The sequence below is a fragment of the Sciurus vulgaris genome (assembly GCF_902686455.1).
Source record: "Sciurus vulgaris genome assembly, chromosome: 5".
In the NCBI taxonomy this organism is placed as follows: Eukaryota; Metazoa; Chordata; class Mammalia; order Rodentia; family Sciuridae; genus Sciurus; species Sciurus vulgaris.
Window position 1 is genome coordinate 164,601,967 of NC_136465.1, and position 18,456 is coordinate 164,620,422.

Sequence of the window (18,456 nt, forward strand, 5' to 3'; positions counted from 1 at the left end):
ATAGACCAGAAGTAAATACATGAATATTAGTCCAAATGAGCAATAGTGATCATAGTAATTAAGCTGAGGGTAGGAATGGAGTGAGGAAGAAAGGAGAAATATTGAAGTAGAATTGATTGGTCTCAGTGATTAACTACATCAGGAACTTGGAGAGAAAGGTATATAGGATGCTTTTAGTTGAGTGATCAGATGAATTTGACTCAATTTTTTAAAGTCTGAGTCAAAGGAAAGAATAGGGCTGCTGTATTTTGTACAGGTTACATGATTAAAAGTTTGTATTTCGTTCCCAAAGCCCCCCATGGAACTTGTTCAAAACAAGACCAAGGCAAGTAGGCTGAAGCTTGATAACTGGTAGCCTTCAGAGGCCACAAAGGAGAGTTCACATTGGGAAGTTCTTGGAATGAAGTATTGTTCCCAATTTACTATCTCCAATCAAAATTACTTTTACCCTATAAGCCAGAGAACCAATAACAAGCATATGTTATTGACATTTTGGCTCTGACACAGTGCTGTCCCATAGAAATACAGTATGAGTCTTAAGTCTTCCCAAAAGCCACAGTAAGAAACATGAAAAGAAACAAATTAATCTAAAATACTGTCAGACATGTCCCCAACCTAAAAATTATTAATGTTTTACATTCCCTTTTTGGGGGAGGGATTATAAATTCTTAGAAATTTGGTATATATTTAACATACATCTCAATTCCAACTAGTTAGGTGGTCCAATTATTTTAGGCAGATTCATGTTCTTTTTCACTGTTCATTTTTATAAACAGTAGTCTCAAATGAGTTTCATTTTCAAGCACTGCGATATGACAGAGAATAGCAGTGTCTTCATGAACACAGTACAGGCTGAGCACCCCTAATCTGAACATTTGAAATCTAGAATGCCCCCACTCTGAAATGATGCCACAAATGGAAAATTCCACACCATAAATTTTATTTTATGAACAAAATTATTAAAAATATGTAACTTTACTTTTAGATTCTTGTGTGTATAAAAAATGAATATCATGTTTAGACTTGGGTTCCACACCTCCCTGCCCCCCAAAAATCCAAAACAGTTCTGGCCCCAAGCATTTCAGATAAGGGAATTCTTAAAGATACCAGTTCTTGTCTTTAAGGGGAGCAAATCTTATACAATGGAAATGTAAAAGGAGAAGGAGCAAAAACAAGAGTACCATCTTCATCTGATCCAAATCAAACATATTCTAGCAAACTTTTCAGGTGGGTGAATGTGCCTTAAGAGGAGAATCAGATGAAGCCATAAAAGTCTGAAAATGAAACTGAACATACCTCAGGGTTTGACTAGTGACCATCAGATGAGATTCTGTCATACGGAAGATGTTATGAATAGCCCGAGCTGCTAACACTTGTCTCATTGCTTCATAGATCACTTCAGTAGTGCTGTCTGTTTTAACTGCCATTGACCCCAAAAACCGAACTATAAACATCTGTTGCAAAAGAGAATCTGCAAGAGAGCATGTTCTGCTCAGTGTCACATGTATTGTGCCTGCTGTGAATCTGCTTACTGATGTGAGATGCCCCTGTCTGAGAACAGGCCAAAGACCTCAGGCTTGCTTTCTATGGAGGACTTTCTACCCAAGTTGCTCAGTAAGACTTTTTAAAGCCCTGTATTGCTGAAGCTCTGAATCTTTTATCTGCATCTGTCAGTTTGAAACTACTTTCAATAGACTAGAAAAGCTCCTCTTTTTCTTCATCTATGAGATAGCGGTGCCAGATGAATGGCCTTCTAAATCTCAAGAGCATTTCCACTAGATCCTGGAAACTCATTTGGTCCTCTTATAGAAGAAAATTTATTTGTGGTAAAAGTCCTGATGTTGGGTCTCACTCAGCTCATACATCATATTTACTACTGAGGGCAGTGATTATAAACCAAAACAATTAATTGATCCTAAAGAACTTCTAAAGAATTTCCAACATTGGCTTCTTGATATTGGCATATAATCTGACAAAATAACAGCAACCAACTGAAAGATGAAGGTCTGAAAGTTCACTTTCTGTAGGAACAATAATTCATGTACCCATTATTTTAAACTGAAAAGCCTCTTTTTTCTTCCTTTGTTCCTAAAAATAACTTGAGAGTTTAAAAAATTATTAGGAAAATATAAATGGTTACTCTAATAGTAACTGTGGTGGGGCGGGGGCTGGTGATTGAACCCAGGAGCACTTAACCACTGAGCCACATCTCTAGCCCTTTTTTATACTTCATTTAGATACAGGGTCTGAGTTGCTTAGGTCCTTGCTAATTTGCTGAGGCTGGTTTGAACTCATGGTCCTCCTGCCTCAGCCTCCCAAGCTGCTGGGAAAATAGCATCCATCACCACACTTGGCTCATTTCTTTTTTTTGTATGGATAAGTTTGAAAGATTTTTTTCTTGGATTGTTGACACATGATGTACAAAATGCGACACAAGTAGCGCCAGATTTTAGGCATAGCCTATTTCTCAGAGGAGCTCCGAGGGTATGGGGTGGCTCGTGGTAAGGAAAATCCTGTGCTCTCCCATTTTTATCTGAGTCTTGTTCTCACGGGTGGACCTTGATTTCAATTCATACTTTAAGTTACAGCTCTCTTACACATGATCAGACATCTTATTTCAATGACCCTGGTCATTTTGTGCAGGGGAAAGAAGGAGCACACCAAATTTGCCACTTACCTTCTGCTTCTGGAAATGACTCATCCTCAGTTTCACCAAAAGGGTTGATCCGCCTGGGGGAACAGTTAGGAGTCAACGGTCACAGCAGCTGCTGCTGAAAGGACACTGAGTACTGGATTCTTTTCAAGTCAGAATGGGCAGCGACCTCTGGTGGCAGTGGTGGGGAGGAAACGAGTCAGGTCTTTGATTTCTCCCAGAGCCTCCCTTGGCCTTACCTGCTCCCTCTGTTCTGGTCCAGGAATTCTGTAGCCGGAAGCACAATGTCAAATTGAATAGGCGTCCCAGGTGCAATCAGCTCTTCTGCTTCGGGAATGCTCATGGTGGTTTTGGGAACAATCTTGTCATTTTCTGTTTCTGGATTTTTCAAATTCTGGCTGAAGAATTTGAATAAAAAATGGGGCAGGGAATCAAGTGACTTACAAATAAAATACAAGGGAGATCTCAATCAATCCCTCAACCCATCATATCTTTGGCTAAAAACTTTTGGGTCTCCCCACTACCTAGAGTTCTTTCTGTGGCTCAGCGCCGAGATGTGTATTAGACAACCCATTACATTGTACTCTAATCTGTATCTCCCTTGGGACAGGTTTTGAGGGTGGGGCTGTGGCACAGTCTATTTATTAACAGTAGGTAACGTTAGTAGGACCTCAAGTGTTAGCTGAAGGAACAAGATGTCTCGGCTTGGCATTTAACCACACCTGGTTGATTTCCTGAAAACCTCTCCACTGCCTCAGTGCACATCCACTAGAGCTACACACAGCACACGCCGTCCTCACTGCTGCCTCCGCCTGGGGTGTGGGTGGCTGATGGTGAAAACCCTCATGCTCCCCCCATCTTGTCCCAAGACCTGCCCTCATTGCATGTGCCCTTCTCAGTTTTCAGAGAACAGACTAGTGGGTCAACCCAGCTCTCACCTATACACCAGCTCAAGTTCCTACCCTACACCTGCCGGAACCTGTCCCTCTCTGCTGAGTCTTCCAAGTCACAGAGCCAGTCTGGTGCCCCTGGGAGCCTCCTGAGCTTCACACTGTGACATTCCCCCCTCCCCAATGGCTACGGATAGGGCCCTATGAAAAGAGCGTGCCATTTGCACAGTAATTAATCACGTTCCAACATATTTATTCCTTTCCCGTGTCAGAATGCTGAAATTTAACTTCACCTTTGAGGGACACAGAATATCAGTATTTTAATTGTCAGGAACATACAAAGCCCTCAAATTATCTTTCTGATCATTTGATATTTTAATAACTATTTTTCTACTTCTCAGATGTAATTACTATATGAAACTACAATTGCCATTGGACAGGTGGTCATGCTGAATGGAATGTGGAGAGACTGCACAGGCTTGAAGGTGGTCACTACAAGGGGAACCTTTGGAGACCTTTTACACTCCACTGTTAACAGAAAAGGAGTCTGAGGTTCCCAGACGATCTGTGAATCAGACAGCGTGGTGGGGGTCTCCGTGCTGCCTCAGTGATCCCAGTGGTAGAGTTACGTCTGCTCCTTGATCCTATCATTATGAAAGAACTGATTTAATACATGCTAAGCACAGAAAAGAGGTGAGAGCAGAAGTTTCAAGGGGAGACAGTCCAAGATTTTGGCTCCCCAGAGGGTCAAATGGGAGATGGCCCAATCAAGTGAGTGTGGGACCAGGTTATTGAAGACCTTAATACTAATGTTAGTTGGGGTTGGATCCAAACTTGACACTCCAATACAGGGAGCCACTGGGGACTGAACAGAGTAACATGTCAAGTATAACCCGGGATCTCTGTGTCCTTGGCTCTGGTTGACACTCATCATCCCAGCTGACCTCTCCAAGTATCTAATGGACATGGTTTCTCCCCTCCAGAACACCTCTTCCATGTTCCCTGTGCCACATTATAGGTTTTCTCAAGTAGGGAAGGAGCATCACCAAGGGCAGGTTCTCCTCTACTCCCAGATATTGGAGGTCTTCAGGATTCTCTCAGCCTCCAGGCTCCTCCCTCTCCCACTCGCCCCACACAGCCTCTCCCGCTGCCATCTCGTGCTTCTGGCTCACAGACCTGCTCAGACACAATCCTCCGTCAACTGCTCGGCTTGCGAGCCTCTCCAACCTAATGTGCCCCAAACAGAACTCCTCTTCGTGTCTGCCACCACCATCTGCCCAGTGACTGGACCCAGACTGAGGCTGTCCTCTGACCTATCCTTTTCCTTCCACTCCACATCTCATCTGTCACATGTCCCACATGACTCACCTACAAAATAAATCCAAACCCATGTCCTTTTCCTCCTTACCATGATCCTGGGCTAGGCCGCCACTCCAGGACTGCCTGGTTCTCATGTCCATCTGTTTCTCTGCCCTTCAGCCCTCACGACTCCCCAGGCATGGCTCGCTCCTCCTGTGATCTCCCTTACCTAACCATTTCTCAGGTGTGCTAAGCCCTTTCCTGCTCCACCACCACACCTGCTGTCAGGAAGGCACTGCCTCTGGCTGTCTGCAGGAATGGCAGCTTCTCATCTCAACCACCTCCACAGACAGACCCTGCACAGGCTCTCTGCGTTCTCCACGACAGCACCCTGGTCATTAACACTGAGATGCTCCCCCACTTCAAGAGGCTACGTTCACTTCTGCCGATCTTCTCATTAGTGCAGGCCTGGGCGCACACTGGTTGAACAGCAGGTACGTAATAACAGTGAGGGGCTTTCATGAAGGTATGTTTAGAAGTAAATGGCAGTTTATTCCCAAGAACACATTTTCTTTGCTGCTTTCGCCTATTGTCATCGAAACATTTCTTATTCTTAACGAGCTGACTCCGAGAGAGGACCCCTCCCCGCACAGCTCTGGAGCCGTCTGGCAGCCACTTCTAGGCACACTTTTCATCTTTGGGTTAAGTCAACTGGTTGGCGAGAGTCATCCCCCTTCCCCCAAGGGATTCTTCTGTGCCCCCTCTGTAGAGTCCTTTCTAAGAATGTGACTTACTCTGGAGCAGAAGAAAAATCAGTTACTGCATAATTGAACCTGAGCTGTAAGTTTTTTCCAGAAAACAAATCACACCTTCTAATACAAACACTAAATTGTACATCATCACCCCAGAAGTCTGCATCTTAGAGCTGGAGGAGCTGTGAAGGTCACGTGGTTTCTCACGTCACCACTAAGGAGAGAGAGTCCAGCAGCTGACTGGTTCGCTCAGGGACATCTGGCTGTGAAGGCAGCTCTCAGCAGCCACTGACATCACGGCTTTAGGAACAGAAGGCTGAGGGACTCACCTATGCCTCCGGGTTCTTCACCCCCGCTCACTTGCACGGGGCGCTTTCCCGAGCACCTTGCGAGCACTGCAGGGCTGCTGGAGTCCCCGAGGCCTTCCTCAGAGCACTGGACCTTCCTCAGACCTGCTGCCTCTCCCACTAATGCCACTGCTGTGCAGGGCATGCGTTCCACTTGCAGCCAGTACTACAGCAGCGTCTGCTGGGCTCCCTTTCCTTGCCCTCCCCATCACCTATCTGGTTTGTCACCCCTTTTCTTAAAACCTTCAGTTCTGCTCCACTGCCTGTCGCTCCTGAGCAAGGCCCATCTTTCAGGGTCAAGCTCAGACCTATATTTGGCCTTACCTGGTACTGCGCCTCAAATACCCAATGCTGGGTGTGAGCTTGGGAAGGTACATAGCCACTGGGCTTTAATGGCCACGTCTGCTGCCTCAGAGCATCTGAAAGATGGACGCCCTGCACAGTCATGATTGGGATTCGCCCTCTGACTCCTGGCTTTCACCAGCTTGTGAGATAATCCACCCTTTACTACCTACTTCACCACGTGGAGACTCTCATGGAGACAAAAGGCTGGGTTCCTAAAGGCAATCCTAAAATGGTATTCAGGAGGAAAGCTCTATGTATGAAAATGTTCACTCTTGACAGCAGCAGCAAACAGTGGAACCTAAGTATTCAATAGCTAATGATAATAAAAAATGATGTAATGGTATAAAACAATGATATTAATCCTGAAAAAATCTAGAAATGTTTAAAAATATATATGTGAAAATAAAAAATAAATGCACACATGAAATACCGGTGCACATACAGAAAACACCCGGGCAGTAACCCAGAGACACAAAAGGTGATTTTCTTATTTAAAAAAGAACTAGTTCTGGTTACGGTGCTGTTGATGCTAATAGAAAACGTGGGCACACTGGCAGGCCCTTGCCACAATATTCCCTTGAACTGCAGCAGCGTGGTCCAGTGGAAATGCACGGGGTGTTGACAGCTTTGAATCCTGGCTCCACCTGTGAACATAGGCAGAACACCCAGGCTTTCCCAGCCTGTCCCTTCTTCTGCTGAACAGGCCTGGACTGCAGCCCTGGGGGCTGTGGTGGGCTGGGGTAAGGATTAACTAACACTTCATGTCAAGTTCCTAATACACGGCTGGGCTCCACAAAAGCCAGTTTTCTTTTGTCCTTTAGTTACCTGGGGCAGGAGCTTTCTTGTTTTTTCCCAAAACTTGTAATTGGAGTCACAGCCTGGAGAGCCGTCTGATTCAACTTGATGGCCACTGCCTAAAAGCCACAGGAGGCATGCTCAGTCGGGAGGGTGGGGGGGGACTACCTCTCGAGCTGAGGGGCAGGCCGCTGTCAGTCACCTCTGGGTTGTCAGTCAGGTAGATCTGCCTGGAGATGTTGTTGATGGCACATATCCACTGCGGGAGACACAAAAAGAACGCGATCACCCCAGAGCCGCCCACCGCTCTGGGAAAGAGGTCCAACAGTCAAAGCTTACCTCTTCGTTTTCTTTTCTGCTCTCTGCCTGGAGGATTATTCCGCTGAAAGAAAATGCATCTACATCAGTGCTTCCCCATCGTACCTATCTGAGGACGCCACCAAGTCACCTGAATCTGCAGGGAGGGAAGCGAGCCTGGTGGAAGGAGGGGCTGGGGCTGGGGGCTGGCTCTGCTGTCCTTCACCACCTGGTCTTGGATCAACGCCTGCTTCCCCTGGACCTCAGCTTTCTCATCTGTAAAGCGAGGGGGACTCAGATCTTTCCACCTAAGTCTGTGCTTCACAGCAAGGTCCATCTTTGTTGACCCTCCTCTTAGATGCTCCAGGACTCCTGCCCAGCCACCCCTCCAACCATGCCCCAAGGACTTGGCACTGTTCCTAAGAACTGAAAAGTCTGCGTGTGGAATGTGATAACCTTCACGACGGCCTTCACTCTTTCAAAGGCCTCGCTGGTTCCTTTGCCCCTCATGTCTGCAGATGGGGGAAGGGGTCTTCTCCTTATTTCACACCTGAGAGGACGGAGGCCCACAGGACCGTGACTAGGATGCAGGCATCTTCCTTCCTTGCTCACTGCCACCAGAGGAGGTGCTCTGGGCGGAGAGGCCAGCCACAGCCCCCATGCCCCCAGGGCAGGTGAACCTGCAGTGCACTGATCTGAGCTCCTGGCAGCTCAGTGGAAACCCTGCAGGAGTGAGAGGGATCTGCAGGGAGGGGCTCTGCTGCGAGTGACCACGAGCCTGCGGATGTTTAAAGCATGACCTCTGCTGGGCCCGAGGTCCCCAGGCTGTGCAGGGCAGCATGCTAACAAATGACACCGCGGTGGCGGAGCGTACTGTCGGCAGCTCCCGTATCGCCTGAGAAGGTGGACTCCTGGGGCAGCTTCCAACCTGCCCTCTGCCTGCAGCACCCAGCAGGGCACAGATGCCCGTGTGGGGATGGGAGGGGCGGCCGTGGCCTTCTCCCAGAACCGCGCTGACAGCTATCACTCAGGCCGCTCTGGTGCCAGGAGGTCCTCCCTGGGGCTCCCTAAAGGAAGCAGCCTGGGTCCCACACAGGTCACGTGTGCGTGTTTAGAGAGAACAAGCCATTCTCCTGAAAGGTCAGCATGACCTGGGTGGGGACTGCGTGGAGCGGCCTCAGGACTGAGCTAGGAGGCTCGGCAGGGGCAGCGTCCCTGCACTGGCCCCCGGGACGGAACCCGTGGCATACGGTTTTCCGCTGGGCGTGGTGATCTGGAAGCAGTAGCGCCGGTCTTCACAGTCCACCGCCATCACGGAGCAGTTGTCCAGGTCCTGGATCAGCCCTCCGGCCACAGCTCCCCGGGGCTGGCACAGAAGGTTCCCGCCTTGGGTGAAGAAGTACAGTCTCTCCCAGGTGGTGCTGACCAGCCCCGTTTTGCTGGACGGATAGTATTTAAAAGTCCATTAGCATGGGGAAGCCTGAGCAGCACCTCCAGCTGCGCTGCCTATTTAAGGTACTGGTGACATTTTAGAAACAATCTGTTTCCTTATATTAAAGCAAAACCTCTTGAAACAGTGATAGGAGACGTACGATTTGGCTTGAGTGGCCTGGGAGACCGTGGGCTCCAGTCCCTCAGGAAATGCCAGTCCCAGCGCCCACCGAGGCCAGATTCTCAGCGCCCACCCCCACATGGCCACTGGCGTCCAACGCTGCTGCTGCGACAGAATCAGCTGGTTAAGAACTGGCAACCGGGGGGATCTTTTCTCTAGGACGTGGAGCTCTGAGCCTCGTTAAAGTAACTAGGTCTCCTCAGCCCCGGTCCATGATCTGGGGGAGCTCGTCTCAGCTGGGGTTCTGCTCCAGCTGGGGGTTCTTTGGGGGATTCCTACAAGAGGAAAGTTATGTTCTTGGCAAATAACACCATGACTTCGGGGTTTTTATCCCCACAGACTGAACGGGAGCACTCAGCTTATGACCGTAAGCACACAGGCTAGAGGGGCTGGACCTGAGGAGCTGGAATTTTCTCTGCAGACAGCCCCACTTGCAGGACGCTGAGTAATTTGCTGGATTTACTGAGTAGACTATGAGCACAACACGGCTAAGGACTGAGGGCTCCCGCCTGCTAGGAGTGACCTCCGTCATCCCTGTAGCAAGCATGGGAAGTGGGTGCCACCATCAGGGAGGGACCAAGCTCACTGGCCAGGGTGCCCGATGCCAGTGTCCACTCCTCACACACTGACGTCAGCCTCTCTCTGCTCCTGGAAGCAGCTAAACTTGATCACCCCTTCCATTCAGAACGGGACATTTAAGGCCCTAAGTATCAAACGTATGATCCAATCTGAACAAACCGGATACACCGAAAGCTTCCTGGCCCTGACTCTTGCCTCCACGTGGGGCTCTAGTACGATACCCTCACCTGCTGGGTGGCAGGGGGCCGGGGACTACTAACTCTCAATGATCCAGAATGACGAGTGTGGAGCAGTTACAAATACGGCCATGAGGGCCAGACACGAGGGTGGCCTGCAGCTTCTTGGAGTCCCTGGCACCAACTTCTCACTCATACAATGCTGTTTCCAGGCCCATCTCCGAGTGCAGTTTGGGCCCTGGGCCTGGGTGTCCCGTGCACCCACCCCACCCTCGGGCCGCTTCCTGGGGAGAAGAGACAAAGAGGTGGCCACTGGCATCCTCACTTTCTAAGGTTAAGGTAGCCAGCCTTCTGGATGAGGTTCCTGTTGACCTGTGGGGCAGCCACGTCGAAGTCTGGCGTGTAGACGGACTCGTCGACAGAAAGCAATTCTTGCTGGGACAACTGCATCTTTTCTGCTTCAGCTTCCAATTCCACCTGAATGCTTAAGACAGAAGGTGGCAGGTCAGTCACTCGCTGCTGGCCAACTCAGCACTGGAAGAAGCAGGTGGCAGGGCCCTGTCCACCCCAAAGCTTCCTGTCTACACACGGAGTCACCCCTTGCTCACAGCCACAGCCCTCCACCCTCCATCTGAGGCCCCCAAAGCTAGAGATAGCCGTGTTCAGATGCCATTTCAGAAGGGCATGAGGAGGGCTGGGAGGCCTCCAGGCAGAGCACCTGCTGAGCATGAGTGCGGCCCTGGTTCCACCCCAGCACCAAGAAGAAACCAAAATCCAAATCCCCCAGAACACACAACACCCGCTGCCACACCAACATCCGCCACAAGGAGTACCACGCAACCACGCCTGAACGCAGATCAACAGCGCACTGCTGGAGAAGAGCACATTCTCAGAGCTGTGCCTGGATTCAGTCCTGCAGGGCTGCATGTGCACGCAGAGGAAGGAATGGAGAGCAGTCATCCCCACCCTGTGTGTGGTCTGAGGCAGGGTGGGGAAAACAGGTCACAGCAAAACGACCAGGAAGTGTCCCAAGGACAACAAAGCCCAGGGCAACACTTTTTCTTTATGACGTCCATAAACTGCCCGAGATGCACAGTGAGCTGGCCAAGGGCTGCCCAGAGAGGCATAAGCAGGACGGTGCCCAGGCTCCGATGGAAGGGTCCCAGCTTCGGGTGGGGGTGGTGAGCCTGGAAGCTTTGGCTAAAACAGCAGCTGCCCTTCCCCCCAACAGGAGACCCACCATGGGCGACTGGACACCATCTGCCCGACGTGGTCCCATTTAAGAAAGCAAACTCCAAAGGAGGTGTTCCACCCCTCCACCAGGGTAAAGGGGCAGAGAATTATGAATGCTAAAATCAGAAGGAACAAGGGACCTAGGGAAACCAGGGTTCTCGAAATGACGGCCTCAGGATTCTCTCTTTTCCGCAAGTAACTCTAGGCTGTGCACTCTGCCTTCTGTTCGGCACAGCGCAATGCAGGCATCTGGGTTAATTCTGGTTCTCTGACACCTGAATGGGATGACCAGGGACTCCACCATTGGAGACCTTAGACATGTCCTTGGGAACAAACCTCACTGGCTTAACCTGCCAGTCACCACCAAGGGTGAGAAAATGGAATGGCAGAGAAAAGCAGAACAGGGTAGGACACGGGAGGCATTCGAGAGAAAGCTGAGGCTCTCCAGCTTTATTATTATTATTATTTTGCAACACTGGGCCTTGAACCCAGGGCTCACATGTGCTAGGCAAGTGCTCTACCACTGAGCTACATCTCCAGCCCTTTTAAATTTTTGCAAAGTTGCCAAGGTTGGCCTCCTGCCTCAGCCTCCCAAGTACCTGGGACTGCAGGTGTGCACCTGGCATCTTCTTCAGCTTCTGTGGGTGAGAAACCTCCTGAGGGATCCGATGAAAGATAAGGTTTGTCTCCCCAGAAATACTTCTGTGCACCAATCTATCTTGCACACAGTTGTAGGATATTCTTAGTAACTGTCCTTCCCTGTCTTCCCCCACTCCATACAACTTAGGCTCAAAAACTGAACAAATCCAAGCTCCCAGGATCCAAAGGAACAGAGTAGGAAAGTAACTGCTTTTGTCCTCTTCAAAGATCGAAAAAAAAAAAAAATCTGAAAAGCATGTTTACACACACACAGGATCTGAGAAAACAGGTAATAAAATATCACTGTGGAGTTCAGGACTGAAAGAGCCCCAGGTCTGTGGGGTGGTGGGAAGCATGCTGCCCTCCCTGGGTGTCCGCTGGGCTCCAGGGCAGGAGAGCACCAGGGCAGCCTAAGTCCTGAAGGCTGTAAAGCTTCAGTGCCACCACCAGCCACTGCTCTGAGGCCCTCGGGTGGGCTGGCTGCTCACCACGGCAACACGATGGCAAGACCGCCACCACCTCATCATGTGGAGGAAAGCGGAGCTCTGTCTCCTAAGGTTAACTGATGGGACAATTCGAATTCTGAACCCGAATGCTGTAGCTCGTCGGACCAGGAGGATCCAGAGCTTGGGCTGCCTGGGAACCTCACCTGCTGCCTGTTGCCCACCTTATCGGGCAGCAGAGGGATGACATGCAGGGCCCAGGCGTGTGGTCAGGGTGGTGCTCTGCGCTAACACCCAGGTCACAGTCCAGCTGGGAAGGACACCCACCCTTCAGGGACCTAATAGCTCCTGGAAAGGCTGGCAAGGGGCTAGACAGAGGCTCTGGGATCTGCGGAAAGAGGCCACCACGGTGTCTCAAGTACGCAGGCATGAACGGCCTGCTCTCCATCAGCAAAACGACCAGGGCCTGAGAAGCACTGAAACACGCTGGTTCTCCAGGCACTGAAAGCTGGGGCCGGGAGGGTGAGAGCAGGAGCCCGAGGCTGGGGGAAGCCGGGGCACGACCACGCCGGGGCCTGAAGTCAGGTCCCACAGACTGCCTCCTCACGTGACCGTAGTCCAGCCTCTGCTCCCTGTGCTGCTCTCAGGACACCAGCAGGGTGGCTTGAGTAGCAGTAGCGCGGTCCACCTCCCCCAGCTCCAGACCCGGCCCTGGCAGTTCTGGGTGCGTGCTTTATCCTCAGAGCCTTTAAGCAGACTTCTGCCTAAAGCGATTCCACTGCTTGGCCTTCATAAGCTATTCTAAAATGTAATGTCTTTAAGAAATGAGCCACTTTCTTATCATTTTTCCACATGAAATAAAATTCCGCATTAATCAATTCTACTTTATGCATTTCACACACACGTGCGCGCACACACATGCATGCACAGGTATATTTCTAGACTTGGGAAGTCATGACAAGTCCTTGAGGAGCCACCGTCTGCTCAGGGTGAAATCAGCCTGACGAGCAGGCCGATGGGGAGCAGCAGAGCGCCTGTCAAGAGGCTGCAGCGGGCAGGGCCCAGCAGCTGTGGCATTGCTAAGTGTGGGAAGATCACCCAAAGGGAGCGATACATATTTTTTTAAGTAAGCGTTTGCAAAGCTGAGCTGCAGTTTCTTTGAAGTAATTCAAAAGAAGTTTAACGGCTTGACTATCATAGGTTGACGTGATGGTCAGACATTCCCCAAATTTTCAGCACTTCTGGCCACTAATCCCCTCCGCTGAGAGGAAAAAAGCAAATTTTAACTGAACTCAGGTTTATAACATGGGAAACTTGGTATTAACACAGGGGATCCTGACAGGAGGCACGTGGGCTCTGCCCCCAGAGTCCTGGCTCCACACGAGGCCACAATGGTAGAACCCACTTCTACTCAACTCTGCCACACACACTTGCCAGCACCAGTGCTCACTGAGAGCTCACGGGGTGGCCGGGGCTCCCCGTACCCCCCAGACTGCGATTCAGCAGGAAAGGCGAAACACATCCCAGCTCCAAACCGGTGAGCAGCATTACCTTTGAACCATGTCTGCAACGGAGGATAAAAAGCTGTCCATGCTTTTGGAAAACATCTCTGCTCCCTTCTTAAAAAAGTTAATCTGAAAGATACAATTATGACATTTTGAAAATCACCCAGTGAAGGGGACAGGTGAGTGCCCTCAACATTAGACCAACGGCATGGGGACAGCAGACTGGGCTGCCAGCCTTCCTCACTGCAGCCCCCGCAGCGTCTCAGTGGGGCCTCGGCCACACAGCTCACAGCAACTCCAGAGCGCCTCTGTAGAATGGGGGAAGGTGGAAGCTAGCCGTCCTCGCTGAAAGGCTGTCAAATATCAGAAACGTGGTAAGATGAATGCCTGGTATGTACCTTGTGTTTTAACGATCATGACTGATAATTTTGAAATCACCGCCAGCAGTTTTTAAATACGAATTCTAAGTAGTGACTTTCCTGAGGTCTCGTTCACCTCTCTCTATCTCCAAGTGGGTGTGTGACATGTGACAGATGCTTTCAGCCCAACAAGAACCTAACACGCACTTGCTCTTGCACAGCTCGGGATGTTCGCCTGGCCCTGCAGGCCACCGTGTGACACGGCCTGGTCACTGAGCCCTGTGCAGCTGTGAATGTGGGCCAGACAGATGGCCAGGTGGATGACACCCTGGCTGAGACGCTGCAGATGGAAAACTGGGCAGAAGGCCTTCAAAAGCCTCTTCCAACTGTGACATGAAATTAGAGGGGACTGTGGGCGTAAGGACGCGGGGGCCCTGCACAGCAGCTGCTCGGAGTCCCTGCTGCTCCCCATGCTCGGAGGTGGATGCTTTCCCTGCCCAGGGAGAGTGGCTCTAGAAGCCCCGTGGTCAGTGCAGGAAATGAAACTGCAGTCGCTGGCTCGGGGACCACTGTGGCTCTGGGGACCACCGGAAGGAAGCCTGCCTGAGACTCCTGTGAGATGCTGCCCTCCCGAAGGTCTGGGTGCCCGGGCTCGCCTTGAAGGAGGGTACAGGAGGGAGTGAGGACGCTCCTGGGTGTCGCTGACGTCTGCACCCCACCTGCGAAGGCTCAGCCTCCCATTCTCATGGCCATGGCGTTAACGCTCAGCCTCCCATTCTCATGGCCATGGCGTTAATGCTCAGCCTCCCATTCTCATGGCCATGGCATTAACGCTCAAGGCTGCTCAAGGCTTACACACGAGCTGCTCCACTCAGTGCCTGGGAGGTCGTGGCTGCCAGCCTGGGTCACAGAGGAAGAGAAACGTGCAGACTGGACATTCTCTTGAGTGTCTCCCTGCTCATCGGTCTGATCTGGAATCCTGCCTCACCCGGGGAGGTGTGCACAGAAATCCACCCCTCGCCCTGGGCAGGCCGACAGGCACAATCAGCAGAGTACTGACCTCCTCCCCTGCACTGGGAAAGCTTCTACCACGTCCTTAGTCACCGCGGGTGAAGTCAGATGATGACCATGATCACCCTAAGGCCAGGTCATACCCGCAGGGTATGTTCTGGCCCCATGATCTTTGAATCATACAGAGATCAACACTGTGAACGCCATTTTGAATCCCTATAATGTCAAATACCAAAATGATACTTGTCAGTTAATATCATTCATCTGTCAAATGAGCGTTCGGCATCCCTAAAGGCACGACGGCCTGGGGGTGGAGTTTTTGCTGAGTCCTTGGCTTAGCTCTTCTGTTCCGTAGGCTCCCCAGGGCAGGGTCTCCCGTAAGCCCTGCAAAACTCAGACAAGTGGAAGGAAAGATACTGCCTTCTCCAGAGGCATAACCAGTATTTGCCCTGGCGATTCTACACTAGCACGCATCCTATGTGCTCAAAATCCTGTTCACACACCCCAAAGCCGCAGGTGCGTCAGGGCTGAATCAGGATGTGAAATAGACCTGCTTGACCAGGTCTGCAGAAGGCAGAGACAGAGTCAAGGCACCTCCACAATAGTAGGTGATACCAAGAAGGCTGAGTCCATCTCCCTGGGCGGCCAGCAACAGTCACACAGTCGTCAGCCATGACCAACAGGGGTGGGCTCCATAAAGAGACTTCTGAGGGCGACAGGGCTGGCCAAGTGCTTCTGACTCATCAGAAAGACTCACGTGCTGGACCACAAACAAGACCACAAACAACGGGAGGGACTAGAGTTTGTATCAGGATCATAAAATCTGTAGCAGAAGTGACTATTCTGGCCTGTGTCTAGAAATCCAGACACTTTTCACATGAAAACGAGACGCGCGATCCTCAGTTCTCAAAACGGATGCTGCTGCCACCCAGCAATGACGGGGGCTCTGGCTGCTCTGTCCTCCTGGGCCTTGGGCTGCATCTGTACCATGTGCCCAGGCTCCTCCCCGTGGGCAGCAGCACTTGCTTAAAAGGTCCAGCTGGGAGAGCGGTGCAGCCCCTGCCAGCTGAGTCCACTCTTTGGTGGGCATGGAACCTGTCCTTTGGGCCTTGCAGAGACACCCTCCAACCGAGCAAGCTCGACAGCACTGACGGACAGACTGGAGCCGTTTGTCTTCCTGAGGCACGAACTCTGGGACCCTCCCTGACCTTGACCCATAACTGAGCAGATTACTGCCCCCAAAGGGAGGGCCTGTCTATCCAGAGGGCGCACACGGGCGGAGCTACGGGGAAGACAGTACTGCTCTCTAACGAAGCCAGGACAGCCCGGGTCAGGGCACAGCACCCAATCAGAGGAGGAAGGAGGGCAGGAGGGCCCACACAAGCGCCAAGGAAGTGGCCAGCTCCCCAGGACTAGCCGAGGGCTAGAGCCCCAGCTGGACAGAGCTTATTTGGCTTTATTCAGCTTCATACAGACGACACAAAAGATCACACTGCTCTACTCAGAGGTCACCTCTGAGGGCAGAAGCCCTGCTCGACATGTACCAGACATGAAGCCTGGCAGGTGGGCTCGGGGGCTTAGGTCCCCCATTTCCCTTCTCCCTGATGAACTGATGCCGTTTCTTTGGAAAGGCACGTATTTTTCACATGTGGTACGTGACAGTAGAAGATGCTGCTGTGTTTTCCTTCAAGTTAGTGACTGTCCCCACCAACGCTGTGCTTCCTCTCACCCTTTCTGCTCCTTGACTGTCTGATGAGAGAAGATTCCTGGGTGCACTTCTCACGGGCCAAAGGGAGATTTTACAGTGGACACCACGGGGTTAAGCAGGGTGGGGAGGACACCAGCCTGACACACTCAAGCTTGTCCCTGCCACTCCTGTCTTATGTTGTAACAATTAAGTCTCCCTCCTTAAACAGAGTGTCCCTTAAGCTAAATACTCAGTAGCCCATTAAACAGGAGGGAAGAAGGCAAGTAATTCCCTATAGAATACTCCATGAAGCACTGGCAACACTTCCCTCGCTCAGAAGGTGAAGAGGTCGGCAGCAACCTCGGGATGAGTCAGCTGAGCATGCCCAGCCAAGGGAATGTCACACCCCAACCCAGCTGTGAGCTGCTTCTAGGCACACTGGACCGGGCCTGGCTTTTGGGTGGATCAGAGACAAAGGCCATGCAGGCTACTCCCCAAGGGAAGTTCAGGATCCAGGTCACCGTTTCCTGAACATAGGACCTCACGAGTCCAGCTAAAGATGGTCTGCCCAGCTGGACGGTCTCCAAAGTGTGCGTCCAGGAAGTTCCTGGGAGGCTGAGCATCTGCCTCCTCTGAGGAAGCTGCGGCTTCTCCTACGTGTCCTCAGGTTTCCCGGTGAAGGGCTCCCTACCTGTCCGTGGGCGAAGCCCATCATGGGTTCCACCATGGCCATCCGCTTTCGGTACTGCAGTGCATTGAGGGCAGAGTAGTACTGGAGGGACGCCAGGTGCTGCTTCCGCCGCGCGGCTGCCACTTCCTTCCCAACTTCAGTCTTTACCTGATCAAAAGGTGAAGGGGAAACTTCTAGGTGTGACCATTCTGTGAGAGCACGTGACTTCAAAATGTTTGGTCACCCATTTCTGTGCCATGTAGAGTGACGCTTCGGTGAGTCTCACCTCAGTCTAAATATCCCATCACAAATACCCGGGTAAGCGCACCAGTGTGCACGAGGCTGCAAGGAGGCAGAGCCGGCACCTTCCAGCAGCACATGCCCTGCCACCCTGCAGGGGGGACACAGTGACAGGCATAGGAAGCCATAGACATACTGGTTCACTCATAAGACCCCATTCCAAAGAAATAATTTAGCCCCGGGAATCATCGAGTGGAAGCAAAAGCAGAACACCTAGGAAGCAGGGGCCAGAGTCAACACTGGGCAGGGAGCCCAAGTGACCAGCATGGTACCGGAGTCAGCCAGCCTGATGAGCCACAGGCGGGAGACGAAACTGCTGTGTGCTTATGATTCTACGGTGCTCCAAGTCGGTGTTTCATAGACCTCATGGAGAAGCGGAGGCCTGTTTATGAGATTCAGAGTAATTTCAAAAGTCCAGGAAAAAGAAAGAGAAGCCTCAAGACACCCAACGGCCACAATGGCAGAATACGAGGCGCAGAAGAACCCTCAGGATATGAAGTGGGAATAACAGCAGGTGAGGCCAGCTTACCTTTTCGTTCTCCTTTTTTTTAGGGAGCCGGCTGTATTTTGCCATGGAGAGGTCATGCTCTAAAAATAAAAAGACATCCGAGCATCCAGAAAAAAAGCACTCAGCATCTTCCCCCCAACACACACCATCCCAAGAACCAGGAGGGGAGGATGCCTACCGCTGCTGGCGAGTCCGAAAAGGTCCTTTAAAGTGCTGACTTCTGCACAAGAGAAAAGGAGACACCTCAGAGCAGAGAAAAGCAAGCCGGCTGCCAGCCCAGGGCTCTGCTCTGCTGCGCTCAGGCGCGTGCGCGCCACCGCCCTCATCCTCTGCTCCCACAGCCTGGGCCCACGGCT

At 51.3% G+C, this 18,456-nt stretch overlaps 1 protein-coding gene across 5 annotated transcripts in view; it reads right to left on the reverse strand.

Moving 5' to 3' along the window:
- Window positions 1-18,456, reverse strand: part of APPL2 (adaptor protein, phosphotyrosine interacting with PH domain and leucine zipper 2) — a 58,188-nt gene that overhangs the window by 16,746 nt on the left and 22,986 nt on the right. For all 5 annotated transcript variants that reach the window (XR_013764248.1, XR_013764249.1, XR_013764250.1 and 2 more), the window contains exons 6-17: window positions 18,279-18,320; window positions 18,122-18,180; window positions 17,314-17,460; window positions 13,612-13,694; window positions 10,071-10,229; window positions 8,629-8,817; window positions 7,421-7,463; window positions 7,284-7,340; window positions 7,112-7,200; window positions 2,893-3,051; window positions 2,678-2,730; window positions 1,297-1,471 (exon numbers count right to left, since the gene is read on the reverse strand). Coding sequence is in view for 2 of the 5 variants with exons in the window: in XM_079142897.1 (XP_078999023.1) it covers window positions 1,297-1,471; window positions 2,678-2,730; window positions 2,893-3,051; window positions 7,112-7,200; window positions 7,284-7,340; window positions 7,421-7,463; window positions 8,629-8,817; window positions 10,071-10,229; window positions 13,612-13,694; window positions 17,314-17,460; window positions 18,122-18,180; window positions 18,279-18,320 (1,255 nt within the window). In the remaining 3 variants the exon portion in view is untranslated. The remainder of the gene's footprint in view (window positions 1-1,296; window positions 1,472-2,677; window positions 2,731-2,892; window positions 3,052-7,111; window positions 7,201-7,283; window positions 7,341-7,420; window positions 7,464-8,628; window positions 8,818-10,070; window positions 10,230-13,611; window positions 13,695-17,313; window positions 17,461-18,121; window positions 18,181-18,278; window positions 18,321-18,456) is intronic.